This window comes from Mirounga leonina, unplaced genomic scaffold, assembly GCF_011800145.1.
Source record: "Mirounga leonina isolate KUSES-001 unplaced genomic scaffold, KU_Mleo_1.0 Mir_53, whole genome shotgun sequence".
Taxonomy (NCBI): Eukaryota; Metazoa; Chordata; class Mammalia; order Carnivora; family Phocidae; genus Mirounga; species Mirounga leonina.
This window is the reverse complement of record NW_023270807.1, coordinates 84,463,235-84,485,665: the sequence shown is the minus strand read 5'-3', so window position 1 is coordinate 84,485,665 and position 22,431 is coordinate 84,463,235. Positions and strand designations below refer to the sequence as shown.

Sequence of the window (22,431 nt, the reverse complement as noted above, 5' to 3'; positions counted from 1 at the left end):
CTAGTAAATATCTTTATTTTTCCTTTAATTGCTGTTTATGTATAATGGAAAGGATAAGTATAAATATTTCACATTGAAAAAAATCTATGGAAGTTACAAATTGGATACTTTCCCTCTGGTTTCAGACCATTCTACATACTGGAAGTATATTTATACATGCCTGTCTTTTGTTTTTACCTAGAAGTATGATTGCAAATAATTAAAATACCAAAAACAAGAATATAGGTCACAGATCAGAAATTGATGTTTACTCTGTGAACCTGAAATGAACTTTGGCTCTTTTTTATCCTTCCAACAATACAGCCATGGTTAATTGTCTACAACCCTTGCATGCAGTATCATCCCTGGGAAAACGCCACCACCCCGTTCACTGTCCCCACCCTCCAAACACACACACACACACACGAAAGCAGCCAAGTTTCTGTAATACAATTTTTATTGGTAAATCCACATTTCTTAGCTTAGAGACATATTTTGTAGACTTTTTCCTTTCCCTTATAATATTTAGACTGCCAAAAAACAAGGAAAATGTCATTGGACTGTAGCCATGTTACAATTTTACCTAATGCTTATGAAAGCACCAACACACCAGATTCCTGGGATAGGCTTTGGCATGAAGTGTAATCACCACATTTAGTTTCAAAGTTCAAATGCTCATTCCTGTTATAGATAAGCAGGTACCCACAGGGCAAGGCAGGATAGTTACTCTAGCTAATGACAGAATGGGGGGTGGTAACAGCCTTTCCTGGAGGACTGGGTGGTGTTAACTTCAATCTCACCCACCTTCTTTCCTGAAACAGGACTGGGCCAACTGGCCTAACAGTCCTCTACAGATTGGCCTACGCTGCTGGAACATTTGCCTTCTTCTTCTGAAAGTTTGCCCTCTTTTCTCTGAAACTTCTACTAAATATTTTTAAGTTCCACCTGATTCTTTGCTCTGCCATGAATGAGCTGACTTAGCTATGAAATTTTATATGGAAGTTACTTACCTCATTTAAGAAGTACTGATCAGAGGCATGGCAATAAAGTTAGGGGAAAATAAAGGTTTTGCTTTGCATATGAAAAACAAAGAACAGCCTTCATTGTAGATAGTAGGATGAAGACATTTTCATATATAGCCATGTGAATTTACCATTCAAATTGGGGGACTGGAGGCCAGTCACATGTTTTAAAATGATGAAACAGTCAAAGGAGAGGTCTCTTTCAAGACAAAAAAAAAGGAAATACTGTGTAAGAGCAAGTGAAAAAAACAAGCTAAGTAGGAACAGATGTGGATGCTCTTCACTTTAGAGTCAGCATAGCATTAATAGTCTGACTTTTAAGAGCAGGAGATGATTATAACAAAGCAGGAAAAATAAAGTAGTTGTATATCATAAGTTGGTCATAGCAACACTTGTAGAAAATATCAGAAGTAGGAGTAAATGGGAAAATGCCAAAGAGTATCCATCCAAAGGATGTTAGAATGTCCTTTCCTTTCCTGTTCACCTGAAGAGCTCCAATTCGCATGAAGTTCTAGCCCAAATGTTACCACCTCTGAGAAGTCACTGCCGAAACTGTCCAACACCACCCAGTGTCTCCTCTGTCCTCCCTGGCACCTTGCCTATGACTCCATTTAAACAATTACCACCCTTTAGGGATCATCTACACTTCTGCTCCATCCTCTCCCTCCCTAAACTCTAAGGATTATTACTTGTCCTTCTTTGTATTACCTGGTGACTGGCAAAGGGGAGAGACATCTACCCATTTAATTAAGATCTGCTAAGATGCTTTACATAGAGGCAATCATGTGTCTGCATGTGTTTTGAAGAATATATAAAAATCAATGAGACACTTCTATAAAGAAGTAGATATCCTTCTGCTAAGTGCAGATAAAAAGCTTAGATATTATATATATATATATATATATATAAAAGATATCCTTCTGCTAAGTGCAGATAAAAAGCTTAGATATTATATATATTCGGAAGATTCCGAAAGGTAGAGAGAAGAAGGCAGGCAGGCTAGGGACCTTGGGACCCAAGGGACAAAACTGTGATGAGTTCCCCCGAGTTTTTGCTTTTTAGCTCATATGTCCCAGACTTGAAGCTGAAGACATCACAACCTGTGAAATGCCAACAGAGCAGGTGAAAAGAAGTCCTAAGAAAGACCTGCTCTCTAGCCAAAGGACTGGAAGAGGAGTAGCCTAGCAAGAGAGAAAACAGTAATTGCAACCAGGCCAGCAAAGGCCAAGTGGGGAGCCTGGACTTCCAGCCTTGACAGTCTGTCATGAAGTACCTTAACTCCCCTGACAGGGTGGTATCTGAGAAGGTTGAGCAGGCAACTGGTCATTTCATCCCCACTTGGTCATAATAAAGCCTTCCCAGCATTCCTGCCCAGTGTCAGTGGACGCCACAGGGGAGCAGTGACAAGGCCCCCCTGCACACCGCAGCCAGGAAGGCATCAATGGAGGCCCAAGGGGGAGCGGAATTCCCACCCTGCACAGCAGCGACAAAGGTCCCATCTCGTCCCAAGTGTCACTGGAGGCTGAGTGGGAAACCTGGACTCATAACCACACCTTGGAAGAACTAGATAGTGCCCCTAAGTCCCCCACTAGGCTGATGTCAGAGAAAGTCAGCTAAAACAGAAGGTTTAAATAAGATCCATAGTCACATAACACCTAAAATATTCAGGTTTCCACTGAATATCATTCATCATGCCAAGAACCAGAAAAATCTTTTTGAATGAAAAAAAGACAACAGATGCCAACCCTGAGATGACACACATGCTGGCATTATTTGAAAAGAATTTTGCAACAGCCATCGTAAAAATGCTTCAGTGAGTATTTATAAATTGCATAGAATAAATGAAAAAATAGAAAATCTCAGCAAAAAAATAAAAATTCTCAGCAAAGAAATATATAAAGAAGAACCAAATGGAAATTTTAGGAAAAAAACCAAACCAGTAACTGAAATAGAAAAATCAATGGGTGGGCTCAACAACAAAATGGATTAGAGAAAGAAAATAATCAGTGAACTTAAAGACAGAACAATAGAAATGACCCAAATTGAACAACAGAGAGAAGACAGACTGGAAAAAAGCAATGTACAAACCCTCAGGGCCCTATGGGACTAAAAAAAAAACAAAACTTTCTAAATTATTAAATAATTTTTAGATACAAATCATATTATCTAAAGGATTTTGTGGCCTGTAGTCTGTTGAAGAATGATCATCCTATGAAGGACAAATAAAAATTTTTGGTGGACTAATATAACACCTTAATCAAACCCACGTAGCCTAAAAGCGAAGGAAGCCTTTGAAGGTTCACAGGTTGGGACTAAGAGGTATAGTCTATGCGGTGGAGAGGTCAGGTTCATTTATCATGACCACCAAGAAGATGTAAAGCAATGGTTATGCATTCTTTCCAAATCTATGGAACTTCAAAACGAACAGCTCAGCATAGTTCTGCTGCTGGTGGGGTCATTTTTGTGCATAGAGGAAAACATTCCTACCATCTTGATGAAAAATGCCACCATGCGTGTGTTGACAAGTTCTCTGAAGTTCCACCAAGACAATTTTAATAGTCTAAAATAGCTACTTTTAGAGCTATTTTCAACCTATGTTAATTACCAGTGAACAGGATGGGAATATATTTCTTTTTGTGCAAATACAGAATAAAATTTTATAGCAGGTAGAGAGACTCAATTACTCAATTCACAGATCTTCCCTCAAAGTTTAACTTGTTAAAGACATTAAATCTGAAGAAGCCCAATCACAAAACAAAAACAAAAACAAAACAAAACCCACAGGATCGCATATTTTGTCTTTTGAATGGGTGTCGGCAAAGACAGAAAGAGGGCCTTAGAAATATTTTTTGCTTCTACTAATTTTTTCAGTTAAAACTAAAATGAATGGAACTCCAAGTCAGAAAGAATCCAGAATCACCTTTAAGTCCTTGTGAAAATACTAAGGTAACACAAACTATTCCAATCCTATCCATTAGTGTCCTGGTGGCCAGTTCCAGAAAAGTTTATTAGTGAAAATAAAATTCAAATATCTGGTGTCCAGACAAGTTTCACAGCTACTTCTGCCCTTAAGAGAAGTAGAAGAGCAGTTTTAGGAATGGTCTGTCTTTATTCCCCAAATTGGAACAACTCTTACACATTCAAACATGTGCGAGGCTCAATAACAGTATTTTTCTACTGCCGGGCGGAAGCCGTGAGGTTCCCTGAAACAGTTTATCACAGAGGATTCTCAGCTCTAACTCTGGTCGGCAGTTTCCAAACAAGGCGACAGCGTGAATAGAGGACTGTATAAAATAAAAGGTTCTTTCAGAAACATTTATGGTGTGTTTTTGGAATAAAAAAAAAATCAGTCTTCTTGGTTAAAGGTTGGCAACTGTGTTTTCAACTTTAGAATGTCTGAAATTGGCTCTTTCCTTTCTTGATAGAAGCTGAGTCCAGTGATGTGTTCAACATCTGTGATCCGAGCTCTGTGTAACCTCAATAACTCTTCCACCCATGAAGACTCATGCTTCCCATGCTATAAAGATGGGGGAAAAAGAAAAGTCACTGGAGAATAGTCAATTCACTTTCCCTACAAGCACTCCAACTTCCCATTTCAATGACTTACGACCCTCTGGCTCCCAAATGGCAGATGCTACAAGCTTTGTTAGGCATGATCCCTGCTCTGGAGTAGCTCACCATCTGATATATATGATGCGTCTTTGTTTAATTAGATGTCTCAAATTTGGGAAAGGGGAAGTATAAGTGGAATACATTGGTGCAAGAAACTTCAACAGAGTGAGTTTAAAAAAATGTTGGAAAACACAAGCAATGTGGCATGGTGGAAAGAACATGGGATGAGCAGAAAGAAAGTCAGATTTAAGTCTGGGTCCTATCATTACCACATCGTGTAAACTGAGGCAAATTATTTAACATCTGAATCCTGATTCTCTTACCTGCACCCTCCTTACAGGGTTGTTTTGAGGATCAGATGTAATGCTGTGTGCAAATGCACTATGAAAACACCCGTTCTTATCAGAATCAGTTATTTACATGGTTGCAATGAAGAGAGGGTTGGGGGATGTGGTAAAACACAATTTCATTTCTAGGGAGGTAGTGAAGTCTCAGCTACTAGGAGATCAGACAAGGAGTAAAGGCACATGCTCCAGCACATGGAAGCAGAGCTGGTAGCTGAGGCAGGTAACAGAGATGGAAATCAACATACACTCATGTGTAAGTATACATTTTTCTGAATATGGCTCCTGGAGAAGGTCAGATGAAGAAGGTATCCACTGGTTGGTGGGCTACGATTGTACTTTAAAGACATCCTCCAATAAAGATTTCTGTACCCTTGGGACAATATTAGTTGGAAATGATAAATATAGACTTTCCACATAAAAGGGAAATGGACCAATAATTTCCATTTTCCCATTAGCCTCTAATCATCACTATACCCAAGGCTACTTGCTGCCCCCCCACTCAGTCTCTTTCTCTGCAACAATCTTCACTCTGGCTCTCGGAGGAATAACCCTGCCTCAGTGGACTGCTTGGCCAGTAGATATTTTCCATCTGTCCCAACACACACAGGAATAGATAAAAAGTACAGGCAAGACATCTGATGTCTCAGGCTAACATCCTGCTAATCTTTAGTTGCTACTTCAGAGATGAAACAGAAGGAATCAGTCAGTATGTGTGATATGTCTTCAAATCCTCTCTCTGGTTCACGTCCAATATTTAGTGTCTTCTAGGTAAACTGCTATTATAGAATTTGATAAAATGTTTGCATTTAAGATATCGGCACAATAGCTTTTGGAATGGTGGAAATGGAAAAGGAACTCAGCGCCTCACTCACAATACCTGACATCATTCTGGTCAGGGAGACGTATGCATAAGTCTCTTTGGGAGGAGGGCCCAGAATTCAGACATGATATCTAGAAAAGCAGAAACCATCACATGCCCACATGTGCCACATGCTAAGAATAGTGGCAAAGGAAGACAGGAAAGGTCTGGGTCCCTAATAGTGCTATTGACCCAAGACTGTCTACTTCTGGGCATCCCATCACACCAGGTACCCATTAATTGCTCAAGTCATTGTAAATGGGTTCTTCATTATTTGCTGAACACAACACTAACTGATAACTTTGGTGACTATTCAATCTCTTGAGGAAGAGAAAGCAATGAAGAAGGGAACACTTGGTATGTATCCAACAGTGTCCACAACAGTGACCAGCTGGTAGACACACATGCCCAATAGGCATCCAAATAGGTAAAGTCCTGCTATTCCGTACCTACTTCTGAAGCATAAGGAAAAATAACTTAATGAGAAATATATTCTACGAGGACTGGGCGATTAATTCTCAGTTTATCAGAGAAACAAAGAGTGAAATATCTTCATGAATTTTAATGAATGACACATAGACTCCTAGATCAGGGATGACAGTGGATCTCTGTATTCTACTCCTGGGCCCACAGCAGAAGCTACTGTCTGTTTTGTTCACTGCTGTGTGCTCTGTACTAAGAGTACCTGGCAACATATATTTATTAAAGGAATGAATGCCTGGATCCAAGAAGGGATAAAGGAATAAATGCAGGGAGGAATGAATGAGTGATCACAGCACTCCCTCCTGCTGAGCTCAGATGGGGGCCTCAACATCCTTTTGACTACAGGACTCCAGCTATCCACCACCCCTTCAATGAGGCTGGTGAGAAAGCTACATCACTTCGCAAACTTAGGTCTACACTTACATTCTGTAACTTCAACAGACAAAAAAAGAAAAGTGAAAAAAAAAAAGCTAAACAACTAGAAAATCTGGGAAGTACTCTGAAAGAAAAAAAAAAATTGGCTCACCATAAGGAAAAACTTTAAAATTCCTAAAATTTTAATACAGTCTTGATGTTCAAAGACTAATTTAGTTTTCGTTTTGTTTTTTTAATTCTGAGCAAATAAGAGAACATAAAACAATTATTTCCAAACACTGAATGACAATAGAATAAGAAAAGATAATTAGGGACAAACATGATTTTTATAATAAAGTGATATATAGAAAATTAATCTGAAATACTACCTAACCATAACTTTAAGACTAATTTATAACAGTGCTAACACTTGGGGAATTATAAATCCAGTTTTGAAACAAGAGTAAATTCATAGTTCAAATAAACCTAGAATTTAGTGGCTAAGCCATAAGCAGGCACTAAGTTTTTACATTTTGATTTGTTTTTTTTGTGTTTTAACAGACAAGGGTGGTCTTCTCCAAAGATACATCCATCTCAGAGTATCAAATTTAAAACCATCCTGCAAAGTACATGCAAAGCACATCTTTTCAAAGTATATCCTTTCAAAGTGCATCTTCACATTCTGTTTTCCCCCACAGTAACGTCAGACATGGACACACAAATATATTCTTATTTTCAACGTTTAAGGTAATAAATGAACAGAGGCTACTTACCACACAGCTCTCACTGTTGTCAGTCCTGTGAGGCAAAATGAAAGCTAAGCTGTCTAGATCATCACACTGGGCGGGAGTCTGGAATGTGTTTTTACAACTTGTCAGCACAATGAAGAAGTGAGTTGGGATCAGAATTTCTTGATTACGGATGAGTCTGCTGTTTCTGGAAAATACGGCAATCTTCACTTTAAGAAAGAAATAACTCTCTTCTTTTTAATGAAGATTTCAGTAAAGTATATTTTTAATACAATGCATCTAAAAATGAAATTTTATGATTAGTAATCATAATACCTCAACGTTCTGCCAAATTGAGAGAACGAATTAGAAGACAGATAAACACAAGCCAAATAATTTTTATTTTCTATAAAAATTTATTGAACTTCAGATTTTTTTTTTTTTTTTAGTTCTACCTTAAGACACTGGAAGGAATTGAGACACTAAAGAAAAAAACATATCATTCTCAAATACCTACAACCAAGATTCTAAAGCATTATTGACCATCTTCTCAACTCTAGGCTGCTGTGCACAGATGGTAAACAGAGAGGAAACTGGTGTGGGATTTTTTCTATTCAAGCCCCTCCGGAGAAGTCCTGTTTCTGTGAACTCGCCTTTGTTTTAAAAGGATTTCCTTTCTCATCCCAGTAACTTCTTTTAAATTGCAGCATATTCTCCGACATGTCCCAAGTAATATTTTACCTCATCTTAATTCTATTTCCTTTGATCTCAAAGCTAGTTTATTTATTTGTTTTTCAGCATCTTTCCAAATTTAAGGCAGTGGGAGCACTGTCCCCAGTTATAATCTTATGTGGAACCATAATATGTAAAACTGATTAAAACAGAGAGCTCTGGTGGGATGTGAAAGGTATGAAGTTCTCTTCTTTACCCATTCTACCGCTGTGACCTCTGAGGCAGTAGGTTGGGACCCTTATGCCTCAAGGGATATAGTAAAAACAACAACAAAAACCCCACAACCCTGTCATTTGACAAACTACTGTTTGTAAATTACACAGTACAAGCTAATGTCTCACAGATATACGTGTGTGAACAGTAATCCCTGAGCCGCCTGAGAAAGCAGTTCTTGGGAAAGAGCTGAACATCAGCAGACAATTCATTCTCTTTTTCCTGTAGCCTTAATAGCAATATTGCTTCAAAAAATCATGCTGTTATTAAGAAAGATCAAATGGCTTCTAAAATGTTCTGTCACTCTACTTTATAAAACTAGTACCCACTCATGGTTTCTTTCAAGATGTCATTCAATCTCCCTCTAGGCAAGGCTGGGTAAAAGCTGTGACATTCGCCCAAGGCCTACGCTTGGACACTACAGCTTTATAACCCTGCTGCTTCTTCCACTCAGGATGCCTCTAGCCACACCACATGGTTCTTTATCTTCCAACCAGCAGTAGTTAATGAAGACAGTATCTTAACAATTAGCTACACACAGAGATTTTAAACACGGATGTTATCTTCTTAACATACAGTAGAGTTCAGTGTTTAATCTGAGCTCAAGAATTACTCATCTAAGATGAGTCGAGGAGAAACACTCCTTTCCTCTAAAAAAACATTCCACTGAACACTGAGCAAAACATCAAAATTAATCAGATATTTCAAGGGGCTTCCAGTGTAATCAGAAATGTCATGTCTGTTGGGCGCCTGGATGGCTCAGTCGTTAAGCATCTGCCTTCAGCTCAGGTCATGATCCCAGGGTCCTGGGATCGAGTCCCACATCGGGCTCCCTGCTCGGTGGGAAGCCTGCTCCTCCCTCTCCCACTCCCCCTGCTTGTGTTCCCTTTCTCGCTGTCTCTCTCTCTCTGTTGAGAAATAAATAAAATCTTAAAAAAAAAAAAAGAGATGTCATGTCCATCAATATGAATAGTATCAGACAGAAAAGGCTCCGCAGACTCAACTGGATGGTAATCCCAAGTGACAGCTGTTTTTAAGAGTAAATGAAGTATGTTCTTACCCCTTCAGGGTGTCCGAGGAATCATAACATCCATCGTAATCAGAGTCAAACACGGGACCGCTGACAACATTGACGCCATTTCTTTCTTCCGCATACCTCTGCAGAAGGGTGCCGTGAAGGTAGCGCCATATAACTAAAACAAGAAGGACGTCAGTGCAGTTTCAAAACAAGGAGGTACCATGCTGTCATGTGAAATAACTCAACAACCTTATTCAAAATTAGCATTTGTAATAATTACAGACAAAGTCAAATTTGGCTTCGGTCTTAGTGTGAGGCCAAAAATCCATTGTTCAGCTTTGGCAGAAGAGACAAACATTGAATTCAACACTATTTGGGGCAAAGAGACAAACATTGAATTCAACACTATTTGGGGCATCTCTGACCATGTGCATCAGCATGAATTTGGATAACAGATCATCATTAGGCATAAAAAACCATGAACATAAACAAAAAAGGCAGGTTATTCAGATTTACCGTTAATATCTGAATATTCCCTTTGAAATATTCACAATGATTCTACACATAGATTAGAGTAAAAATCTCCTAGTATACTCTATATTTTGAAATTCTATATGTCACTCGAAGAATAATTTAAATTTATTTTTGTAAGAGTACCAAATACTGTGATAATTAATAAGGATACAAAAATCTATTCAAGATCAAAAACAATTATCAATAACTTCCAAAACTTAAATGGGAAACAAATTGGAAGTTAATGTGTTAGTAGACTACATTAGCCAGATAACTTAGGAAGAATATTACATACTTTTTCCATCAAAAAATGTTTATAAACATGTAAATACAAAGTAGAATAATAGGTATTGGAATATGTCATAATTCTAATAGTTGTAGAATTTCTATGTACTGGTATTGTCAAAGTTAAGAATGTATAAAAATGTGTACCTCTGAGAACATACACCTATAAAAACATGTTTGATAGTCATTTAATTTAGAGGATCAGCCTTATTAATGTAAATTATACCTATAATATACAGAAAATTCATTGAAAGTGTGAGATAAAGGGTTAAAATTTTTTACCTTGAAAACTCTGGTACATTGGCACTATATTAGTATTCAGCAATGCTTCAGAATATAGTTGATTTGAACCTTTATTTAGTTCTACAAAGAAAATTTAAAAAAGACAACTATCTCATTCTTCATGAATAACATTAGAAATTACACTTTCTCATGGGAGGGCATTTTAAAAAATTAGCTGAGTATCACCTTAAACCCATAAAACATTCCTAGGTATGGGGTCAAGGGAAAGTGCAATGTGTTTGGTCAAGTCCCTTAAAAAAAGCAAAATATTTAGATCTCGTCTTCTTCAAGATGAATTTATCAAAGAAACAAAAGCTTAATAACAGCCCCAAATTAAACATACTCAAATTTTACCTTATTTGCCCATTTCAACCAAAACTGTTTTGTGTTGACAACCCTCTTTCCTTAAACTCTTCCACAGTGAGAAGAAAAAAGAATATCTGGCTTCAGAACACCTACTACCCAGAAAAAACATCGCAGGATGTCTGCCTCAAAATGCTGTACAAGGCTCCTTTGTATGGATTTTCGGCTTGGGCCTGGTCTATTTTTATAAAGCAATAGCCAAGCTCTGACTTCAGACACTTACTCCGGGGACTGGACTGGATATTGAGAATATTTGAGCACCTGGAGCCTTCTGGTTTTTGCCTTCTAAGGCCAGCCTCAGAATGTCTTCTCATTAACACACAAATTTGCCACATTAGAAATTGAAAACTTAACCTCAAAAAGAAAAGAAAGCTATTCCCTAGCGGCTCCATTTCTGTGAAAGAGCAAGCACATTTAGGCTCTGCCTACCCCTAGTTCTTTGACAAATTACATCTTTCCTTTTTTAAAAATTTTTATTTATTTATTTGAGAGAGAGAGAGCATGAGTGACGAGCAGGGGTAGGTGGGTGGGAAGGGCAGAGGGAGAGGGAGAAGCAGGCCCCCTGGTCCCTGGGACCCTGGGATCATGACCTGAACCAAAGGCAGATGCTTAATGGCCTAAGCCACCCAGGTGCCCCTACATTTTTCCTTTTAATAAACAAAATATCTCCTTCTAAGAACCCTGATATATCCTTCTGACCCAAGCTTTCTCAAATTCTGTGTAAAAGAAATGTAGAAAAGTAAAGAATGTCCTATCTACAGCGTCTGCACTAAAAAGACTACCCTCCAAACAAAAGCAAAAGTTTTCTAAAATGCAAACTTTAGACACTTTAAAAAGTTTCCCTAAGAGTTTTACTTCCCATTCACCATTTTCACCAATTAAAAAAACAAGATGATGTACCAGGCCTCATAAGGAAAAGAAAAGGAAGAGAGAAAGAGGCCAAGAGAAAGGGAAGGACAGGGAGGTAGAAACTTACGTGGTGGGTAGAGGAACCCATAACTCAGCTCAGCGTTATTTTTATAAAATGAACACTTATGTACAGGACTAAGAGAAATTCGAAGATCCTGGTAAAGACAGTTGGAAATGTCTTCTGCAGAGAAACTGTCCTGGAAAACAAAATGAAAAGAGCCATCAGGTGTCAGGCATACAAAAGGAAAGAAGATTGCTTTATGAGTAGCTGAAGATGAATCACACCATACGATCATAGAGCTCTAGCTGTCCTTCACCATTTTCCCATTTTTCTAGCAGTATATTGATCTTTTTTCTAACTGAAATGCAAAAACTCTTTACGCTATTAAGGATACTTGTCATTTATCATGTATGTGCAAATATTTTCCTATTATGCTGGGCTAAGTTTGTGTATCATGTTTTTGCTTAGTCAACTGCAAACTTTTATGTAGCCAAATGCTGATTTGGGGGGACCCAAGTCTATCTTCCATACACAACTGCGCAGACTAAGGCTGAGGGTGGGGAGCCACTGAATAGCAGTGCAGCATGGAAACCTCAGGAGCACTGATGACTGAATTTATGCAGCACTGATTACAGAAGAAAACCGAACATTTGAACAGAATTAAAGAACACTGTAATTAAGGCATGAAACAACAGTAAATCTGATGGGGATCTATAAAACACTGTGCAGACTCCTATATATCACAAAGTCAAGTAAAAAATGTGTTTACACTGTTGGAAGATAGTCTTCAAAATTAGAACAATCAAATTTATGGTAGAAACTTTATGGAATTATGTGACTATGTGTGGTACATAATATATATATTTGTAACAGAGAAATAACATATATACCCGCACATATCCCTATCTTCTTATTTCGCTTTCTCAGTGAGTATTAACAATAGTTTTATTTTTTAAATCCAGCTGCTACACTCAATTAAGCTCTCTCAAATCCCCTTTTCACCCCTTAAGGGCATCCTGTAGCTTGCCAGGCATTCAGTTCCTGAAAATCTGGTTGGTCTAGTTTAAAAACTTCAATTTGATTAAAATCTAAATCTCCTCCCCTTCCCCATTCTCTCTTTCAAGGCCTGGCTTCTGTTACTCTTTCTACCAGGGCAGCCGGGGGCAGAGGTGAGGGGGAATGGTGGTCTTATTCTGCCTGCTCCCCCACCCCGCTCCAACTCTTCTCAAGGCCTTCCTGTGTTTTGGGAGGTGGACAGATCCCCGGATTCTCTCTGGTCTGGTTTGGGGGTCTTCCTGTAAGTGGTATATGCAGGGAGGTTACTGAGCTTTCATGGCCTTCCCCATCAGTGAGGACCCCCTCAGGTGAACGCCGCAGAGGAAAATCCTTGTGCTCACACATCTATGTATTTAGAGAAGAATCACTGCGCCTGACTGCAAAATTGATTCCATAAAATTATAAAATCAGAATCTTAAAATATTAATACAAACAAAAAGCAAGAGAGAAACTTTGAGTGCCTGCACATCCCTCATTTCACACAAGAAGAAATCCGCTCTGAGTCTCAAAGTCACATGGCTAGTTCGTGGCAGAGCCAGAACCAGAACCTAATCTTCTGACTCAGAGTTCAGTGATCTTCTAATTCAGGAACTGATGCTAGAGCCAAGATTAATTGACCCAAACTAACTCTGCTTTCGATGTTTTGCTTAATGATAATTTGAAATAATTACACATAGCTAAAGAGGCAACCAATACTTGCATTTCTGTGGACGGTGTAAGAGGTCCAAAGGGGCATCAGGAAGTCATGGCTATAACCACTCATAAACTGGTGCTGGTAGAGAAGACAGACCGAGGTGTTTGTCTGGAGAACTCTGGGTCTTCCATAAGGTAAAGTGCTGCGCTTAATAACCTTCTCTTGGGTTGTAGGGGAAAAATGAAACCACCATTCAAACATACTTACTGTGAATTCTATGACAATATATAATGATATATTCATCCAATTCTTTCCTCTACTTAACCCTATTGAAAAGTTATTTTTAACTGTAAAAAAAAAAGCTAATTACAAAGAGCAGAACCATAAGCAATTAACAAAAGAGGTTCACTATAGTTTTTGCCTATGAAGATTCTGAAAGATCAATGTAATAGCAAGATATCACAAGAGGACACACTATGTGAGATTGCTAGAAATTTCAGCATTAGGACTTAAAGAATATTGCTAAAATTCTTTAAACATTATTTTAATGATTTTTCTTCAGGGAAAACTCCAGACAGAGAAGTTTCTGGATGATATGGATGCTTGGAAAGCAAAAATTCACAACTAAACTTATGAGACTGAGCTGAACGAAAAAGTAATAGTATAGACCATTAATTGTACTTCTTCCAAGTGTCAAGTGCTTTGTAGAGTCCTTTGTATACATCATCTAATTTAATTCTTACATAGCCCTATGAATTAAGGTCATACGCCCATTGTACAAAAGAGAAAACAGTAGTTTACGGAGAGTGAATACTTTTTCCATGGACATATAGTTCCTACACTCATATTCAAACACAGATCAGTTCCAGAAGTGTCATCCTTCACCACAACACTCTGTCATCACAGGGTCATCAAAGATTTCTCTAAACATTTAGAGATTTTATTTTGATTTGATTTTATTTTTGAGAGAGAGGGAGAGAGTGAGAGTGCATGTGAACAGTGGGAGGAGCAGAGGGAGAAGGAGAGAGAGAATCCCAAGCAGATCCACACCCAGTGTGGAGCTCGATGTGGGGCTCGATCTCAGGACCCTGAGATCATGACCTGAGCTGAAATCAAAGAGTTGGAGGCTTAACTGACTGAGCCACCCCAGGTGCCCCACATTTACAGAGATTTTATATAGACAAATTCAACTTGGGAATTATGCAGAATTCACCTTTTTATTCCAGAAGGAAAAAACTGAGCCAAGTAACTTAAGGACCAAAGACTATATCAAAGTGTTTCAGAGAATATATCGAAGTGTATGAGAGACCATATCAAAGGGATGCTAAACATCCCAGTCACAACTGACAAATGTTAGCAGTTGTCTGAATATTAAGCCTACTTAATCTTCACTCAAAAAGTTACGAAGAAATAACTTTAGATAAATAAGCTAATTTATATTCTCTTATAATGAACTAAGAAGCAGGTGAGACAAATTTAACAGGTGTTTATAATGGACATCTGAAGATCTCTTATAAACCTTTAAAAATCTTCAAAATCTCAAACCACCTCCACTATGTTCGTAAAAAGTAATTCAGCTTCCACTAAATATACAATGTGCTGTAAATATCCCTTCTTTCCTTATGTCGAATAGTCTAGACCGTCAAGCAAAGACATCTCCATGTTTCCTCAGGTTGACGGTCCTCCACCACTACTTTTAGGTTATTGGTTGTTCTCAACTAATGCCCCAAACCAATGTTCTGTGGTTCACACAGTTGAGAAAAAGCCTGCTTCCACATTCCAAGCTCAAGGGTAAACATGCCTTACCTTCTGCCACAGTCAAATTCAACTGTATCTCAAAATCCACAACTGGCAAGACCTAAAAAGATAATAATACGATTTTAAGCAATGAGAGACATGAGGTTTGGTTTTGTTTTATTTTTGTCTTGAGACATGTTTTTTTTTTTTTTTAAAGATTTTATTTATTTATTTGAGACCGAATGAGAGAGAGAGAGAGAGAGAGCACATGAGATGGGGGAGGGTCAGAGGAAGAAGCAAGCTCGCTGCCGAGCAGGGAGCTCGATGCGGGACTCGATCCAGGGACTCCAGGATCATGACCTGAGCCGAAGGCAGTCGCTTAACCAACTGAGCCACCCAGGCGCCCCTTGAGACATGTTTTAATCTCGTAACAAACAACTTCTACAGCCTAATTATTCCATCATGGAACAAAGATAAAGCCATCTTGTACAAGTCAAACTTATTTTTTTGACAAAGAGGATAAAAGTTCGGATGACATCTGCAAAAAGACAAAACTATTACCCAAGCACAACACTATGAATGAAAAGAATCGCTGCATTATAATTTTTATCACTACTCTTATAGTCTTTCTATCAGCCTAAAACAAAATGGAAAGCATAAAATCAACTGCTCCCCAGATCTTTAAGGACACTATCAGTTTTGTTCACTTGTCACATAGTTTCATCTTCTTACAACTATATGTTAAGATGGGAGTAAAAAAGAAACAGTGCCATATTCCATTTTATACCCCCCAAAAATGTGATTTTCCCTCTAAATTTAAAATTAATTGAGAGATATTTTAGAGAAAGAATACTGTGTTTGGTTGATAATCAAGACCTCACTGCTAGGATAACAGCACAGATTCCATGATTCAGGATCCTCCAGGACTCAGCTGGACTTCTCCCAACCTGCACCCAAGTCAAGTCACAGCACCAAGGGATAAAGACAGAGGTGAAAATGCAAAAACTAGGAAGAGGAGAAATAAACAATAAAAGGGTGGCATGTGTTCCATCAGAATTAAACATAAATAGATATTTATGCCCACTCACAGATTTTAATTTGATCATTAAGTGTTTCTATAGCATGAGCTACGCAGAGCGTGCTGTAAGATCCAACTGGGCTACACTTTGGTCAGTACTTACTGAGGGATGGCACGAGCAGTCAAGGTTACGTCTGGGGGTTCTTGTGAAGGGGCACGGTACCACGGGGTGGACTTCTTTGGGATTCTTTGGGGTGTAAACAGGGTTCTTTAGAAGGTGGTTAAGACTTCCATGAGTTCCGTTATTAGGAGCAGGTGTCAAATTCAGTAAATCTGCGTAATTCCGAGAATGGTAAATGGTTACTTAGAGGTTTCAAAAGCAGATAAACAGCAGACTTATCCTATGACTTTTATTTTTTTTAAACCTTATCTATATAAGAGTTCTTTACTCTCTACCTAAAGTGAAACTATGAAATGCTCTTGAATTTTAGAGCATTTATAACTATGATATCCTTAATGGAATTACTGATATGTATGCTACACTTCTCTATGGAAACTTCTTTTTTTTTTGTTTTAAAGATTTTATTTATTTATTTGAGAGAGAGAATGAGAGAGAGAGAGCACATGAGAGGGGGGAGGGTCAGAGGGAGAAGCAGACTCCCTGCCGAGCAGGGAGCCTGATGCGGGACTCGATCCCGGGACTCCAGGATCATGACCTGAGCCGAAGGCAGTCGCTTAACCAACTGAGCCACCCAGGCGCCCTCTATGGAAACTTCTGAATTTTAATGTGTATGGCTATAGTAACCTCCACATCATGCTCATTATATGCCAATCACTGTGCTAATGTATTTTTCTTACTTAATCCTTAAAACAATTTAATAAGTTATTGCCAATATTTGGTAGATGATTACTCATAGTGCTTTGCTCAAGGCCTCAAAGCTAGTAACGGAGTAAGACCTAGGATTCAAAACCAGCTTTGTCTGAGTCTGACTCATGCTCTTGGTAATAACAACAGCAAACGCTTCTATAGTAAAGCACTTCGGATATGCCAGGCACTGTTTTCAGTGCTTTAGGACATATGAATTCATTTAAGTATATAGGCTCCCACTAAAAGAATTACACTGACGACATATTTAAGGTTTGCAAACACCCAGGATCATTGTCAGAAAAAGGAAGTAATATTTAAAACACAGTATCCAACCATAAAAGTACTAATTAAGACAGTACAGAGTAAATGAAGAATACATCTAATGGGTCCTCCTCAATTTCTACACCTTGACATTGTCATCCATTCAACTCATTGCTACCAGAGGTTCTGCCTGTCTTGTGCACCCTTCACAGACTCCAAACTCTTTCTTAGGCTTCCACCCCAGACCTGTTTCAATTGTCATATAATTAAGCCCAAGGCCTGGCAAACTGCTATGCACTGGCGAAGTACAGATCTCCCTCGTCTGCGTGCTCCACTTTACCTGTGTGCAGCCGAGTGGAAGAAACTAAGTCATCAAATGGCATGATCCCCATTTTTTTTTCAGTGACTCTGGGTCAGGAAGAAGAAGGTCTGTCTCCCCTCACCATTATCTCTACAAAGGTGCCCACCATGTGACCTACTTTCGATAATCCCATTCCAGCTCTGTTTTCAGAAGAAATGAAAGAAGCCTGTTCCACTTACCACACATTAAATTATAGACTTCGATATTTTCAAAGGAGTCAACCTCAAGGCTGTGCTTGAATCCAGGTCCGTAGCCAATAAAGAGGGCCTAGATGGGCCAGAAAAATAAGAGCGTGTCAATTCATTTCAGCTATGTACGTAGCTGGTGACAAAATTATTTTACATTATCCATGCTGTACATATATAAACTGGTTAAGATGATGGGAAAAATACTGTGTCCATGGACTTGGTGGGCTACTGTGTTAACCTGTGTTAAATTTTAATCTTTAATCTAAAGACATGTGGGATATTTCTCTCAGCTTTACTGCAATTCCTGACTTGACAGAACAGAATGGGTGATGAAATCATTGCTCGTCTGTGAAATGGGATATAAATGTCACCCTGCCCACCTCACACAGTGCTGTAGGCATCAAATTAAATCACTGTTGTGAGTATATTCTGAAATTTTAAATTGCTAAGTGAATGTAAGGCATCATCTTCACTTAAAACAAAAGTATGATATCATTTCCCCTATTAAATCACTAGTTTTCATTTACCATGGGGCAATATTCTTAATGGAGCACAAATATATGCAAAGTAACTATTAGAAATTTAGTATGAGCTAAGTCACATGTTCATGAAACATGCATATAAAATTTTAACAAAATTCTATTAATGTAATGCCCAAAGTAATACAGCTATACAAAATTATAAGCTTCATTAATTCTCATTCAAGACATACAATCACCCTCCACGTTTCGAAGTCTATAACTCTATACAGTTTTCTTCAGATATAAACTATTTTTCTAAGTATAACAAGTTTACTTACTTGCATATTTGAAAACAAATTGTCAGAACCATGGAATCCACTTCCACAATGCTTCCTTTCTGAAGGATTCCTAATTTTGACATAATATGAATTAATGATGTAAAGTCTATTCATACCGCCAAATTTATAATCGTGACATTATTTCTGTCCATAAAGAATAAGTAACTATTTTGTTAAACAAACCAAAAAAAGGTAAACAAAACCACCAGGCTTGGAAAGCATTAAGGGCCACCTTTATCTTTTATTCTGTAGATAAATCAACTCTATACGCAGTGTGGCTGGAGGGGAAAAGCCACCAGCATTGACACATAACTAGTTTTGAACCCTGACTATGCTATTTACTAGCTGTGACTTTGGCAAGTTAGTTATCTTCTCCTGGTTTCAATTTCCTCATGTTGGGTTGTTTGTACAAATTAAATGGCTTAGTCTAAAGAAATCTTTGGAATACAGTAGATGTTCGTGAAATATTAGTATATTATTCATATGAGGGTAAGGACCATCCCTTCCTTCATGTTTTTCTTCCAAACACTAAAAGCACAGCTCTCTAGTGAAAGGAGAGACAGTGAAATGTTCACTCAATCCTTGTTCACTGCTTAGGTTTTGCTTTATCATCCTTGGCTTCCTGGCAACCATCAAAAGAGTTAATTATCATATTTTGAGATATTAACAATATTAACCATCCGAATAATTTTCTAACACTCCAAAAAACTGAGGTGAAAAAAACTACTCTATGAAGAAAGTAATTGCTTGTTATTATAAAGAGCTTTTACCAGTTACTTGCTGGATTTAAAGGTATTATTAGTATAGCTGTAATGTGCAGAAGAGATACAATGGCTAAGTGATAAGACTAATGTAAAACATAAGAAATAATCAATAGGGATGTGAGCAGAGCAGCGGTTCCTAGCTGGGGGTGGATGGTCCTCCCCAGGGCATTTCTGGCAATATCTGGAGACATTTTTGGTTGGCACAACTGTGGAAAGTATGCTTTTTCATCTAATGGGTAGAAGCTGGGGATGCTTTCAAACATCCTGCAATGCACAGGACAGCTCCCCACAACAAAGAATTATCTGACCCAAAAGGTCAACAAGCCAAGGTTGAGAAACCCCGGGATAGAGTGAAGAGAATCATATTTGTACAGTTTTCATATAACAACATTGTTGGAAAGGACCCAGTGGTTACCTTGAATCACTAACATATCAGGCTAAGTTTACCTGGAAACCATTAGAACTTACAATGCAAGTTGCCACTGAGGGTCCAAATAGAATGTCAAGGGCTCAATCCTGTCACTTTTGGCAAAGTGCAAACGCTTGGGTAAGAAATGTTTCAGGTAAGGTTTGAAGTGCTGGTTTGGTTCCCGGCACTGAAATTATAGAAGGTAAAGAAATACTCTTATTTCCATTATTTTCTTAGGTGTAAACTTCTCTTGAAATTGCTTAATTCTGTATGAATTTTTTCTGATAAAAAGTTTTACCAGCCTGCTCAATAAGTCACAGATGCAAAAATAACTAAGTTCTTACTACTTATACAATGCCCAGTTGACCATTTCCCACAATTCAATACTCATGTTTTTAACAGGAAATCAGAATTGCTGCATAAAAACCCCAAAATTCTTAGACCATGTAACTCGATTTTATGAGTTACTACTGATATTCTTTTCAAACACTTATAACTACAATATCAAGAATTTTCTTTAATACTTAAAACATATCAAGTAAAAAAATGTACTATAGATAACTCACCACCAAGACAAAAACTTATTTTTTAAAAGGGCATAAAAAAGACTGGTAGGAAATATATAATAATGCTAACAGTACCTATGGTGATATAGCTATAAATTTTTTTCCTTCTGTTTTTTTTCCAATTATTTCTTTACTGTCATAAAAATTAAACAATGACAATAAATGAATGCTTAAAAACTTTTTCTAAAAGATTTATTTATTTATTTATTTATTTATTTATTTATTTATTTATTTATTTGAGAGAGAGGGATGAGTGGGGCAGGGGGAAAGGAAGGAGCAGACTCCCAGGTGAGCAGGAAGACTGACAAAGGCTCAAATGACCTGAGCTGAAGGCAGACGTTTAACCCACTGAACCATCCAGGTACCCCCTTAAAAACTTTCAATGCTAGTTTACTGGGACATGTCCTTAAAGATCTTTAAAAACAATAGGGCATTTAAATGCTGGCCCACATACTCAAAAATTCTAATGCTAAAATCCCAAGAACAGATACTGAATCTCTTTTCTAAATATATATTAAACAAAACTAACAATAACTAGATAATGAAAACATAAAGAGACTCACAGAAAGATTTCTGGCAAGGTCTTCATAATCAACTGAGGGGGGACAAAGATAAGAATTAATTGTTGATGGTATGCTACAATTAAAAATAAAACAAAAATGCTGAATGTCAGAATCAAACTCTATATTTAAATATCAAAAGAGGTTTCAAACAGCCTATTTAAATCATTATGTATTAGTCATTGGCAGGAATGAGATCGTTAGGAACCACCCCATGCCTGTGAAATTGTGTCATATTGTTAAATGAAAAGGCAAATTACAGAATATCTATCCATCCATCTGTGCATCCATATGCGTCCATCCATCTGACCATCCTATCTGTCCATGCATCTAGATCTAGTACGATTTCATGGCATAAAATCAAAAAACAAACATGTCTTATATACGCATACCAGATATCTGGGAACACATTGTCCAAGCCTAGCAATGCTTATCTCTAGAGAGAGGAAATGAGTTGTGAATTAGGGAGGTTTAGGGAAACTGTTACTTTTTACTTTACATATTTTATATTTGATAATTCCAGAACTTCCAAGTAAGAAGGACATGGGGCATCTTAGAAGAGAGTGCAAGTAGACTAGTTTTGAAACTGAATTTGTATAGCAAGACCACAGATGTAGTGTATTCTACGCTACAAATCAATAAATGTCTAGCTTTCCAAAGATTCTTCTAGCTATACTTTACATAAGTTTGAGGAAATTATTCAGATAAAAGAACATGTATTATATATATATCTTATGTATGTATATTGATAAATTAATTTGGAAAACAGAGACCTAATGAGATAAGGGTGTGGTCAAAGCTTATCTCACTGCCCCGACCTGTACAGTTTTTATAACAGGCTTTGTAACAATTGTATACTACTTTCATAAATTAAAAAAAAAAAATACTAATTAAAACTTGCCAAGCATATACAGAGTCTTTGCTGAGTGTCACTATGTTAACACACTGTTTAATATTTGCATAAACATTTTCCTGCAGTGAAATCTGTGTCTCCTCATGAATATTCAAAAGTATCTATGGAAACGTACAGCACAGCAGTGCCCAAACCTAACCAATTCCGATAAAAGTCGGACAAGCTTTTTTCTCTATTTCAAAGTTAACTATAACAAAAAGATAAACAAGACTTGCTGTAGGTATCTGACAGTTACCAAAGACGCCAATCAAAAAGGAGGCCATAACGGAGGTGCAAACAATTAGGAAATGGACTTCATTTGCAAAAGAATTAATATTTTATTTATTTATTTTTAAAGATTTTATTTATTTATTTGACAGAGAGAGAGAGTTAGCGAGAACAGGAACACAAGCGGGGGAGTGGGAGAGGGAGAAGCAGGCTTCCCACTGAGCAGGGAGCCTGATGCAGGGCTGGATCCCAGGACCCTCCGGGGATCATGACTTGAGCCGAAGGCAGACGCTTAATGACTGAGCCACCCAGGCGCCCCAAAAGAATATTTTTAAAAATTTCTTGGCAGTTGGGGTTCCACATGTAGTCAAGACAGAATGTGAAATTTTT

At 37.8% G+C, this 22,431-nt stretch overlaps 1 protein-coding gene across 2 annotated transcripts in view; it reads right to left on the bottom strand.

Moving 5' to 3' along the window:
* Nucleotides 1-418: 418 nt before the first annotated feature.
* ENPP1 (ectonucleotide pyrophosphatase/phosphodiesterase 1) overlaps nt 419-22,431 on the bottom strand; it is a 72,326-nt gene continuing 50,313 nt past the window's right edge. For both annotated transcript variants that reach the window (XM_034990657.1, XM_034990658.1), the window contains exons 14-25: nt 20,925-20,956; nt 19,855-19,982; nt 18,623-18,692; nt 17,815-17,902; nt 16,309-16,478; nt 15,197-15,248; nt 13,457-13,611; nt 11,767-11,896; nt 10,428-10,508; nt 9,390-9,522; nt 7,430-7,592; nt 419-4,518 (exon numbers count right to left, since the gene is read on the bottom strand). In XM_034990657.1, the coding sequence (XP_034846548.1) occupies nt 4,348-4,518; nt 7,430-7,592; nt 9,390-9,522; nt 10,428-10,508; nt 11,767-11,896; nt 13,457-13,611; nt 15,197-15,248; nt 16,309-16,478; nt 17,815-17,902; nt 18,623-18,692; nt 19,855-19,982; nt 20,925-20,956 (1,373 nt within the window). In that variant the 3' untranslated portion in view covers nt 419-4,347. The remainder of the gene's footprint in view (nt 4,519-7,429; nt 7,593-9,389; nt 9,523-10,427; nt 10,509-11,766; nt 11,897-13,456; nt 13,612-15,196; nt 15,249-16,308; nt 16,479-17,814; nt 17,903-18,622; nt 18,693-19,854; nt 19,983-20,924; nt 20,957-22,431) is intronic.